The following is a 13,115-nucleotide window of genomic DNA, read 5'->3' as shown; positions in this document are numbered from 1 at the left end:
AACAACTCTGTGTGGTAACGTTGTGTTATTATCTCATAGCGTGGTGAATGTGCAGATCACAACTTGTCCACCAGAGCGTTGTGGAGTTGTTGGATTGTGTATTTGATGAGTTTGATGATGAGGGAAACCAAGAAATCCCATAATGAGCCTCCGTAGAGTAGCTCTGAGCAGCTCACGGCTCTGCTCCGCCGTTCTAAAAAACAGCTTGCACCGACAATTAAAGGTAACGAACCTACTGCTATGACTATAGGGATTATGGCAATGGGCCAGTTTGACAAAATGTTGAACTATCCCTTTAAGTTAAGGGGTGCTCCTCGTGAGTAAAGTTAGTCTGGGTCCCTGCAGGTGCTTTTCTTGTGTCGGCTTCTCTGCTCCACTTTGTGTCGTCTCTACTGTTGTTGAGTCGGACTAACGTGTTTACATGCATTTCACTTGTCCAGTTGTAGTCGGATTAAGGCCATAATTCATTTTTTTCAGCCGTCACTGTAAACGTAGTGAATGTGCACAGTTCTTTGGTGTTGTTGTACCTAACATGGCACATTTTCAGGAGCTGAGACAAACATGTTGCTCTTCTCAGAGTTAACAAAAGATCACTGATTATGTTTTTGTCGCTGCAGTGCGTCGTCAATCAGACAAATCAAGACTTTTGTTGAGATCAGAACAATTATCAGTCTAGATAATAATCAGTAGATTTATTCTTTGCACCAGTCTCAGTGGCAGCACTTCTATTCACTGACAGTGTTACGTTCTGCCAAGAGTTGTGTTGATTTATAAAAACGGGCTCAGCCGGGATTAGGACCAGTCTCAGTGGGACTTAAGTCACAGTCACGGTTTTTATCTGCAGACGTTTCCACTCAACTGGAACAACACTCAAACCCCCAAAAGCCTGTTTAATATTTATGATTGATGCTCATGGATTTACAGTCCTGACTGCACTGGACGAGCTGTGTCATTTTACAGTTATTTAGCAAAATGTTGTGGACCCAACTCTAAGGTAAAAACAGAACGCCTGCTGCAGGTACAGTAGGTATTTAAAGGTATAGTATGTAGGAATTCCCTCCATCTACCGGTGCGGTTGCATATCGGAACGTATTCTTGATGTCATGTCCCGACCAGGTTATGTTTCAGAGTAGTTTAATCATAAAACCGGCTATAAAAGCGCCGCTGTTTCACTATTTAAAGCATAAGTAAGCGATCTGGTCGTTTTGGCTAATGCTGCGTTCCAGGCAGGCTTTTGAAACCGTAAATTACAGCTTCAAGTCACGACTTTGTAGCGTTCCAGGCAACCCACTCGTGTTTTTCCGACCTGTTTTACCTGTGAAAGTCACTATAACGGCCACTCGTAACTTCCGACCCGTGAACTCGCACCAGATCGAACTGGTACCACTTCACAGGTCGGAAAAACACGAGTTACGAGTTGCCTTGAACGCACCATAACTTCCTGTCAGCCGATGGAGTTAGCAGCCCCCGCCCTCGTCATGGATCTATTGGTCCTCGTCCCTACGTCACCACATTCAGGCGCATCCCTTGGCTGCACACACAGAGAGGACTGCCCCTTTATGCTGTTCTCTCTCCTCATTGGATAAAACTTGTAGGATACGAGAAATGTTTTCTCCTCGGCTCAGAGCAGAGTGACTGACAGACCCGTGTTTCAGTCCAAACACTCTATATAAGTGATTGCTGTCGGAAGATAGAACTATTTAATTAAGACTTATATTAACACAAACATATCGCTTACTTCTGCTTTAACTCATTTTCAGCTGGCGTCACCTTTACTTTGAAACTGGAACATGAACACAAAGCTTGGCTATGTTGAGCCTCCTTCGCAGTACAGGCCGCTCTCGGTGTTTTGTTTTGTTTTTTTCCTCGGCCTTTATTTTGAAAGGACAGCTGGAGAGAGACGGGCAGCCTACGCGGAGATAGGAGATCGCACTGAATCAAATTGTGAAATGGTCAAGTAAGCTGATAGGTGAGCCACAGCTGAACCCTTCTTCCCTGTATACCAGACAGTTACAGCGGATAGTCACGGCCATTTTAAATGATAGCTTACACCCTTTGCACAGTGAATTCCAGTTTCTTCCCTCTGGACGGAGGTTGTCAGTCCCATACTGCAGAACAAAACGTTATAAAAACAGCTTTGTTCCAGCTGCAGTAACACTGGTAAACAAGCTGTAGTTTGCGCAAAAGCTGCACAAGTCACTTTTCGGAGCATGATGTATCCCCTTTTTTTTATCTCATTGCTTTTATTTATTCTTAACTTGGAGGAAATTTCGCTCTTGGTGTTTTTAATTCTTTTTTAGTTTCATGTTTTTTACTTCTTATATTCATGAACTGCAGCACTTTCTGTCGAGCCGAAGCCGTCTCTTGTTTTATGTGTATTGTGTTCTTTTTAAATGTCCCGTTTCTGATTTGATTGCTCGTTTTCTGTTGCTTGTTTAACTCTCGACTGCAAAACTAGTTTACCCTCGGGTATCAATAAAGTAACCTGAACCTGATAGAGTGAGGGGGGATTGACACGCGGTTCCATTATTATCTGAAGCTTTCAGACAACGTTATCACCCCTAAAAATAATAAAAATATTGGTGAGAAATGAACAAGGAGGAGGGAAAAAAAAGACGTGTACACGATTATTGATTTTTCTAAATGGTTATGATTTGTTATCCGTGTACCCGTTTACACGTGTAGATATTGACACCCCTAATATGGAGGGAAAATACTATATTTTCCTGAAAAAATCTGTAAATTTCGGATGCACATGTCCTGAAGTCTCCTACTACAGGACAATGATCCAAAAACAGGCCAAAGAATTCACTCCACAGGAAACTTTAGTAACAGCCCCATGGGCCTGAGCATCACTGACAATCTGAGTGTGTGTGTGTAGATCTTAAAAATGCTGTGTGAGCAGGACAAGACTAAAAATATCCCCCCTGACCTGAAATCATCTGTGGGGAAGAGAAGCTAAAAAAAAAATCCTAAAAAAAAAAGAAAAAATCAAGAATAGCAAGAATCTGAGCTGCTATAAAAAGCGTTGTGTCTGCCAGGAGGTAATTAAAAGGTACTGACCGGGTGAGGAGGGGCCCAAACTTTTGCACATGACGAGTCCCAATTTAATAATAAAAAGTGACCGTGCATGAAAACTAACAGCTCATTCACTTCAGAGTAGGGATGTCATGATTATTTGTTTTCACAATTAATCGCGGTATTAAACGGCACAATTACGTAAAGATTCCTAAATACCGTCACTTCCCAAAAAAAGATTATGTCGGAACCGTATCGGCAGATGTGGCGCCAAAATAAAGGTAAATGCTCAGATACTGGTCCATTTAACTAACGTAACATTGAATTGGTAGGAATTTAAATGTTAGCGTGTCATTTGTATTTAAAAAAACAAACAAAACAAAAAACAATTAAAATATACATAAACATTTGTTATAGATGACAATTTATGACCTGAATATTTCAAACCCTTCCTCTGTGGGTTTAATAATTGGTCATATAGTAATAGATACTTGAAATATTTTGTGTTAACAATAAGTAATGTAATTATAATTTGACAATATTGATTTTACACATTCATAGTGTTGTGAAATTAATTAAAGGGACAACGAGGAGTTTCTATTTGGTTATAAAAAAGTCTCACGTTAATGTGGATGAATCTACGCTACCCACACTTGTTAATGGGCCCATTTTAGATAAATATATGGTTTTGTCTCTATCGTTATTTTGTTATTATTAGTGGTGGTGGAAATGCTGGGCGAGCCGACCAGCATTTCCTTACTTTCGGTTTCGTGGCGAGTCATGAGAATAACGCCGCAGAATCGCCGTTTATGGTGGGAACTACGACGGTATGTGATCGTCTTCCAACCTCTGACTTTAATTCTTGATGAATGAAAACATGAGTCTGTCTTGCGCCGGTCAAAGAATTTCACGGTGCGGAGGCTCATTGTCCCTTTAATGCAGAATAATCGTGATAATCATAGTACCGTGATTATTTCTCTGACAATAATCGTGTCAAGAAAATGTATAATTGTGACATCCCTAGTTCAGAGAAATCAACAGAAACACACAGGACGGGGTCGGTCTGACTGCCTCTGTACCGTTCGTGGAGGCCGTTGTTCTCCGGCGGGTTCCAGGGGTTGGGGGTCGTCCTCTGTAGCCGGTTCGTGGCTTTGAGGATGGCGAGCCACTCCGGGTCGTACTCCAGACCCTCGGACGAGCCCGGTCTCTCTGGAACGTCCACAATCTGCAACAACAACAACAACAAAGTGTTTGTATCACTGCTGTCGTCGCTTCACCTTCAACTAGAGTTTATCTCTCATCCCGTTTACACCTGGTATGGCGTCATGCGTCAAGCATTAAAGGTCCACTGTGTAATATTTCTAGAGCTGAAACGATTAATCGAACATTAATCGATTACTCAATTATTCGTCAACTATTTTGATAATCGAATAATCGGTTTGAGTAGTTTTTTAAAGAAAAAAAGTCCAAATTCTCTGATTTCAGCTTCTTCAATGTGAATATTTCTGGTTTCTTTGTTCCTTTATGAGAATAAACTGAGTCTCTCTTTGGTTTGTGGACAAAACAAGACATTTGAGGACGACGTCGTCTGGTGGTTTGGGAAACACTGATTGATATTTTTCAACATTTTTTAACATTTTATTGACCAAACAACTAATCAATTAATCGTGTAAATAATCGACAGATTAATCGATAATGAAAATATTCGTCAGTTGCAGCCCTAAATATTTGTCAAGGTTTACTGGTAAAATCTGAATATAGTCCCATTAATATATTTGTACAAGTGTATAATCGCCATAAAATGAAATCTGTTTGGTTTTCGTAGCCTTATAATTCTTCTTTTACATCTACATATAACAAGGGTCTTGCTTTAGAGCGCGTCGCCATCTTGCGCCGCCATGTTTGTACGGAACGGAAAATCCATCCAGCCAGTCAGAGAGCACATTTCAAGAGTTTCACGTTCATAAATAAACCAACGAAGAAAGAAGAAAAAGGAGGAAACAGCAGAGAGAGTTAGAAGTTAGTCAGTAGAGAAGACTGAGAAGTTTTTGAGTTATAAACCTGAAAGTTTACGAATGTTTTTTTTTTTTTTGTCCTCGGAGGCCACCGTCACTTTACAGATGGGAGGAGTGTTATCTGGAATCTGAACACTGGATGTCATGGTTTTACCACCATTTTACACACTGGACCTTTAATATGCATCTCCAGTGTCCACATTGAGATCCGATCATATATTTGTGCAAGTAGATTACTTAAAAAAGAAAATAAATAGTTGTTACATAGTTGTATGTGGATACAGGATGCATTATCGTTTACACTTATGTTCGATGTGCTCACAATCCGTCCTCAATGTGTCTTGGGTGCGTTAACTTTACACTTGTACTTTCATGTTCATGTGGTCAAGCTCAATCCGATCGCTGAAAACTCGTGTTAATACCAGGTGTAAATACACAAAACATCCTCTCACCTGTAAGAACTCCCTGTAGGGCAAACATTTATCCAGAGACAGGAACTTGGTCACGCGTGGAGCAGCTTTACCTTTAGGCTGAAGAGAAGAGGATTCACTGAGGTGGGGAAAAACATTTGTATACAAGAAAACTTTAACCCAGACTTGTTAAAGGAGGAACTATGCAAGATTTTTACCTTAATTAAAACAGCTTTGGAGTAATTATGATGGTTAACTAAATGAAACATGTCTGATACCTGGAGATAAAATTCAGTGTTCCCTCTCTTTTAGCTCTGTGTTTGGTCTCCACCGGCTCTCCACAACATCTGTCTGACTTGTCGTAATTACATTTCAAATAGCTGGATTTTTCATTCAAGATGTCTGTAATTCAGTTTTGCCTCGTCAAAAAGAACATTTCAGATCCATAACTCTGTTCTTCCTTAGGACAAATGACGTCACCTTTGCTATTCATGTGTATGGGGTTTGTCATTACAGATATCTATGATTCATTTGCAGATATTTGCTATGTGAATTACGGATATCTGTAACTGAATTATGACTATTCCTAATTCCAGTTTGAGATATCTACAACCTCATTTTGCCTAGTCAAAACTTAATTTAAGATATCTGAGAAGGGACATGTAGATCTCTTTAATTGAGGCGATATCTTGAACAGGAATAATGACTGGTCAGAATCAAATTGTAGATATCTCAAACTGGAGTTAGTACTAGTCGTAATTCAGTTACAGATATCCGTAATTCACATTGCGGATATCTGCAACTGAATTGTAGATATCTGTAATGACAAACCTCATACACATGAATAGCAAAAGTGACGTCATCTGTCCTAGGAAGAACGTAGTTGTGGATCTGAAATGTTCTTTTTGACTAGACAAAACTGAATTACAGATATCTGCAACACATATCCATTCTGGCTTTTAAATGTTAAAATGGCTTGCCATACCAGACTTGAATTGTTCCTCTTTAAAACTCTGAAAACCAGCAGCTTAAACAGGGAATCCGCGGGGTCTTGAAAAGTATTAAAAGGTGATAAATCAATTTGGGGAAAATTAAGACCCTTAAAAAGTATTAAAAAGTCTTTACACGACTTTATAAAGTCTTACATTTTGAAGGTATTTTTTCTGAATTAGCTGTCCAAGAGTCCAAAAAAACATTGTGAAAGTGTGTGAATTTATTAATTTTATTAAAAACCAAAGATGAACCGGTTCATGAAAAAGAAAAGAAGATTGTTGTTTTTGTTTTTTGAGAGTTGAGAAATGTTTTCTTTTTTTTTTTGATAAACTTTGCCTTTGATTTGGGGCGGTGTTTAGCTCAGTTGGTAGAGCACCCGCCCCATGTGTTGAGGCTATAGTCCTCGCTGCAGGCGGCCCCGGTTCGAGTCCCGCGTCGGACGGCCCTATCCTGCATGTCATTCCCCCCATCTCTGCCTCCCATTTCCTGTCACACTCTCAACTGTCCTATCGAATAAAGGCATGAAAAGCCAAAAAAAAAAAATACTTTAAAAACTTTGCCTTTGATTTATTATCCTAGCCTATTTTGAATTCTGTAGCATCACATTGGTCTATAGTCTTTATCACAAACTAAAACTGTTGAGTTAAAAGTGTCACCGATGTAAATGGTTACAGCTTGAAGTGGCGGTGAGGTATTGAAAAATATTGAGAAGGTCTTGAAAAAGTCTTAAAAAGGTATTAGAATTAACTTCAAGATTCCTGTATAAACCCTGTTAAATTGACATCAGCAGTTAAAAAAAAAACCAGCTGCCATTCTCACCGGATGCTGCATGACGGCAGCAAACTTGACGTGCAGATGTGCAGAGAACCAGTAGCTGGGCTGCAGGTGGGCCAGCAGCTCCTCGGCTGCAGGACTTCCCAGGGTGTTCGACTCCACCTCCTGACGCAGGAACTTCTTCTTCCGCAGCAGCTCCCCCGTGCTGCCGTAGTAGTAGATCCCCCGAGGCCAGTCGTGGCTCATGAAGATGTCCACGGGCATCTGGATCTGAGGGGAAAATACATGTTTAATTATTAATCAATATCTATAATAGTTTTTTTTCATAGATAACTCAACAACGAGCTGATTTTTACCTGTTTTAGTTTGAACACTTCGATATTTCGGATGTGATAGACGCTGCGGAGAGTATCGGGGTTGTATGGAGGGAACTCGTAGTGACCTGAGAGAGAACAGAGACCTTGTAAACACACTGCAGGTTGTGTTTGATTTGATTTAAAGGGATAGTTCAACATTTTGGCAAATTGGCCCATTGCCATAATCCCTATAGTCATAGCAGTAGGTTCTAGGGCTGTCAGTATTTGGAAAAATGAGGTTCGAACGATTATTGAATGACCCGTAATTCCTTCGGATATATTCGAATATTACACCCCCCCCCCCCCCCGCGCCGCTGCAGCACACACAGTCGCGGTGTTTTATTTTGAAAATTGACCGGATACTCTCGTTGTTTCATGTTTGACTTCCTGCCCAGCTTGACGCGATTGCTCGCGGCTCTCACACAAAATAGACCAGACGCTGCACGGCGCGAGCCGGCCGCAGAGGTGCACGCCGCGACACCACACCAGCGGTTAATATGGGCACAGAAAGTAAACTGGCTCCGCTTCTCGGCTGTTCGCGGCCCTTCCGCATCCGGTGGACGTTCCGCGGCGCTATGCAGGCACCGGGCACTGCAGCCAAAGACGGTAAATAGAGTATCTTTGCTGCAGCCTGCATATCGAGCAGGGGCCTCATTTATCAAAGAGCGTGTAAAAGTCCTCTTAAATTTTCAGTACGACGGAAAGGCAAAATGTGCGTACGACCAAAAAATATACACTCTTTTCAGATCTATCAAACTCCGCGTACACACGGCTGCACGGTATTTCCCTTGATAGATCACACCGGACCTGAGAAAAGCGTGGATGAGAACACGCCTCATACCCAGCCCCCTAAACGGCCCCACGCAACCATAAGTGGTCAATGCAAATCAGTTACGTGCATATTAAGTAGCCATGTGCACTCTGGAAACGTGTGGAATGACGTCAGTGGAAGACGGTGAAGACAACAGACGGACGGAGAGCGGAGGAAGAAGCGGAATTTCTCTGAAAGCGAGATACACGGTAACACGGCAATATCAGTCAGAAACATCATCTTGCATTGAAAGGCTACAATAAAAACAAAAAACTCCCAAATCTAAATGAAACAGAACAGAAAGAAGAAGAATCATATTTATTCTGCCCCTTTATTTTAGATTATGTCATAATAATTTAAAGCAGGGTTTCCACTGCCAGTCAGTACTACTTTGCACCCCTTTCCACTAACCCCCAACTTCCGTTCACTGGAAGACTTTGATTTTCATTTGTGCATAGCTATATATTAAAAAAAAACAAAAAAACATTGAAGTCCACCAGTCTGTGACTTTTCCTAAAATGATGTTGGGCAGCACCCATTTTTGTTAAATACAATAAATATTATTCACACAAAAAATATCGATCATGTTTTCTCATTTCCTTTGATTTGCGCCGACATTATTGGGCTTGCTGCTTGCTTGTGTGTGTCCAGTCTGGCTACGTAACACACGCACATCGCAGAAATGATTTTCCATCATCACCACCACTTGCTACTTCAAACAGTGTCCGCGCTCCTCTCTCCCTCGCAGACTGCAGTTCTCTGACTCTGCAGCGGCGTCGCCAATTCCTCCTGTTCTTCAAAAAGCGTGTAAATGCCGGTACGCCATGGTCGGACTGGTCGTAAATTTCGGCACTTTCTCCCGACAGGTTTTGGTTTGATAGATCCCAAATTAGGCGGAGAAAAGTGCGTACGCACAAAACGGGGGAAAGAGCGTGTAAAAAAACGTGTATCCACAATGATAAATGAGGCCCCTGGTCATTACTGCTCGAATACGAACTTTTCCCCCCACATTCGAACGAATATTCGAATGTCGAATAAAAAGTGACAGCCCTAGTAGGTTCGTTACCTTTAATTGTCGGTGCAAGCTGTTTTTAGAACAGCGGAGCAGAGCCGTGAGCTGCTCAGAGCTACGCTACGGAGGCTAATGGGATTTCTTGGTTTCCCTCATCAAACTCATCAAATACACAATCCAACAACTCCACAACGCTCTGGTGGACAAGTTGTGACCTGCACATTCACCACGCTATGAGATAATAACACAACGTTACCACACAGAGTTGTTTTAGAGGGAAATTCATGCAAAACCGCTGATGCACGTTGCCTTCAGGGGCAGTTTTTCATCAACAGTCTCTGTATTTCCCTCTAAAACAACTCTGTCTGGTAACGTTGTGTTATTATCTCATAGCGTGGTGAATGTGCAGGTCACAACTTGTCCACCAGAGCGTTGTGGAGTTGTTGGATTGTGTATTTGATGAGTTTGATGAGAGAAACCAAGAAATTCCTCTAGCCTCCGTAGCGTAGCTCTGAGCAGCTCACGGCTCTGCTCCGCCGTTCTAAAAATAGCTTGCACCGACAATTAAAGGTAACGAACCTACTGCTATGACTATAGGGATTATGACAATGGACCAATTTGCCAAAATGTTGAACTATCCCTTTAAACCATTCAGGCTGTGATAAAACTCAACCTTTTCTGTAGTCGTGTGATTTGAAGATCCCCGACAGGCCACCGATCCTGATCCCTTTGTAGCGGATGACTCCAGCGTAACCTGAGGAGAGGACACATGGTGGTGAAGTCAGGCCTGGTGATAACAACAGAAAACAAATAACAGTGAAACAGTGAAACATCTGCATCTTTCTACCCAGGTAGTAAATGTTGGGGGCCACCCAGCCCCCGTAGGGGAGCTCCTGCAGGTGGTTGGAGGCCTCGTGGTTTCCTCCGATGAAGATGGTGAGGACTGGAGCCTTCTTCTCTCCAGAGTAGTATCTACAGCGGAGAGAGAAGTTAAAGTTTTAAATGTTTTAACTCATATTTTATATACAGCTCTGGAAAAAATAAAGAGACCACTCCAAAATGTTCTTTATGAATCAGCCTTATCTCTACATGTATTAATGGCAGCCATCGATTCCAGTGTCTATTGAACTCCAACACAAGCACACTTCACTCTACTTAGCAGATCACCTGAACCAAATCCGATTTAATGAGGAAGAAAGATTATAAATAAATAAATAAACACTGCTGCGATTAAAAAAATGGGATTATTCAACCAATTTTGATTTCTAAAATCTTCCTAAGTTTAAATAGTAGTGTTGTGTTGTTTTAAAATGAATATGAACTTGTTTTCTTTGCATTATACGGTAATGTTATTTTGTCCTGTTGCCATTTTCTGCAAATAAATAAACGCTCTAAATGACAATATTTTTATTTCCAATTTGGGAGAAATTTTATCAGTAGGTTATAGAATGAAACAAAAGTGTTCATTTTACTCAAACACATAGCTATGTATAGTAAAACCAGAGGAACTGATCATTTTGAAGTGGTGGTCTCTTAATTGTTTTCATAGCTGTAAGTTTTAACCATGATAACAAGGAGGAGAACTGACTTGTAGAAGGTCTGCATGGTTCTGTACTTGGCCGGCACCGCCATGCACTTCATGTCCCCCTCGTTCCTGACGGCCTGGAAGTCTCCGCAGCAGAGCAGCAGGTCCACCTTCACCCCTTCCTTCTTCTCCAGGTAGCCGATGGTCTCGTAGATCTTGTCCAGCTCGCCATGGCAACAGCCCTCGACCGCAATCTTCATGCTGCAGCTGCACGGACGGGGGGAAGCTGCAGAGTCGAAGTCAAACAGTCAGCTGTGATTTTGTTGGTTTGTACGACTAAAAATACTGGTGATCTTCTATTTTCTAGAGATTTTTTCCTTCCTGATACGATTCAGACACCCGAACTTTGTGTGTCGACTGTCGACCCTTTTTTTTTAGCAGTATCAGAGGCGTTTCTGATGATGTTATCAGTATCAAAACATCCATCAATCACAGGGCTCCAGTCTGCCCCTACATTTTGAGACAGTGCAAGTACATCTACTTGTGCATGTGCAACCAATTTTGCTTCTTTTTTTTTTGTTTTGTTTTTTTTAACACTGGTGAAATGTGAAAGACACTTAAAAAATAGAGGAAACTTAACGAAAGCATCACTTAACTTCACTTGAAGCACTTTGTAAACTCTGTATACCCTGATCTGTCCATGCTTCAACTTAAAATAGTGTACACTAGTAGCAGAAGTAGACAACTAGTGGTTCAATCTTTATATAATTTATTGTCTTATTCTTCTCTGCTGTCTTGTTGTTGTTAGTGCTTTTACTTTCTGAACATCTTCTTTCATAACTCATAACATCAACCTGCTTACGGGACAACAGATGGAAAATAGCATGGGGCTACAATCTTGCATATTTACATTCAAACGCATTGTCCCTTATTTCTTCAATAAATACATTGAAATTGAAATATATAATAATATAAAATAAAATAGGTGCAGCTGTAGAATGAACAAACTTTCTCTGTGTTGAGTTGCACATGAACTTAACCTGATATCCCTTTAAAAACATTAAATATTCAGACATGCTTTGAAAACTTGAGACAGCAGAGCAGTTTATCGATTCATTTCTGACACATGTTAAGTCCTGCGACACGGCCTGTGTATATACGTAGTCTGCTCCGTGTATTTAGCTCTAGTTACAGCTCGTTATTATCAGAAACTTCTTATCAGCTAAAACCAAACAGCAACAGAACGAAGACAAGTGGTAGCGAGCTAATGCTAAAGCTAACCAAACAGTGTTAGAAACAGAAACTCTTGCTCCTAAAACACGGAAACAACACAACATGTGGACAAACTGAGGACTTACGGTGATGGATGAAGAACTGGAGAGTGTGTGTCCGGGTTTTAAAACGCTGTAAACTCACAAAATGTTTCTGAAATGCATGTTTTATATCGTTGCAGCTTCGGCACAGACACGAGAGAATGAATTTTCCCACCTCGCGTCTGTCAGTGACTGCGCATGCGCCGTGCGTCACAGCCTTACGTAAAAACGGCTGTGAGCTCACCGGCAGCAGATTCGACACAAAAAAAATACATAAAATACGTTTTAATTCATGTTTACGCATTGTTTAGTCTTTTTTTTTTTTTTTTTTGAGGATTTAAAAAAATACAAACTGTCACAATACAGGTGAAAATTTAGTGGAGTGTAAAAATACAAAAAACAAAAACATTTAGGGGATTCATGAAGTAATGGATAATGTGCGAATTGATACACTATATAGGCTATTAGGCATTTTAATTCAACATAAATCAGAGCAGCTAAATGATTATAATAAAAAAATTCATAAAAACGCGATTGTTTCTTGTCTTCAAGCTGTTTATTTATTTTTGTACTGAATTAATATGAATAATGGGTGACAGTTAGAGATCAATAATAGAAAACATGTCAGCGAAGATGGTTTTTGAAAAATACATAATTTAAATCAATCAATCAATCAATCAATCAAATTTTATATATATAGCACCTTTCAAAGCAAATAAGTGCAGTTCAAAGTGCTTTACATTTTGATTGAAAAAGTATATATACAGAGGTGAAACAAGAAGAATAACATGGAGACTAATGCACGAAGATTAAAAACAACAATAAAATATAGCAATAGAAAATAAATAAATAGAAATAAAATAACAACTTTTAACAACAATAAAATTT

General features: G+C 40.4%; 1 protein-coding gene across 1 annotated transcript in view; it reads right to left on the bottom strand.

The window, feature by feature from the left end:
• Positions 1-12,414, bottom strand: part of dbr1 (debranching RNA lariats 1) — an 18,538-nt gene extending 6,124 nt beyond the window's left edge. Inside the window, exons 1-8 of the mRNA XM_085765060.1 lie at positions 12,262-12,414; positions 10,978-11,181; positions 10,237-10,361; positions 10,063-10,143; positions 7,567-7,652; positions 7,256-7,480; positions 5,486-5,563; positions 4,073-4,243 (exon numbers count right to left, since the gene is read on the bottom strand). Of these exons, the coding sequence (XP_085621186.1) occupies positions 4,073-4,243; positions 5,486-5,563; positions 7,256-7,480; positions 7,567-7,652; positions 10,063-10,143; positions 10,237-10,361; positions 10,978-11,174 (963 nt within the window). The 5' untranslated portion in view covers positions 11,175-11,181; positions 12,262-12,414. The remainder of the gene's footprint in view (positions 1-4,072; positions 4,244-5,485; positions 5,564-7,255; positions 7,481-7,566; positions 7,653-10,062; positions 10,144-10,236; positions 10,362-10,977; positions 11,182-12,261) is intronic.
• Positions 12,415-13,115: the final 701 nt, after the last annotated feature.

Source organism: Trachurus japonicus, chromosome 21, assembly GCF_045865225.1.
Source record: "Trachurus japonicus isolate A0001 chromosome 21, Traja_1.0".
NCBI classification, from domain to species: domain Eukaryota; kingdom Metazoa; phylum Chordata; class Actinopteri; order Carangiformes; family Carangidae; genus Trachurus; species Trachurus japonicus.
This window is presented reverse-complemented; position numbering and strand designations above follow the sequence as displayed.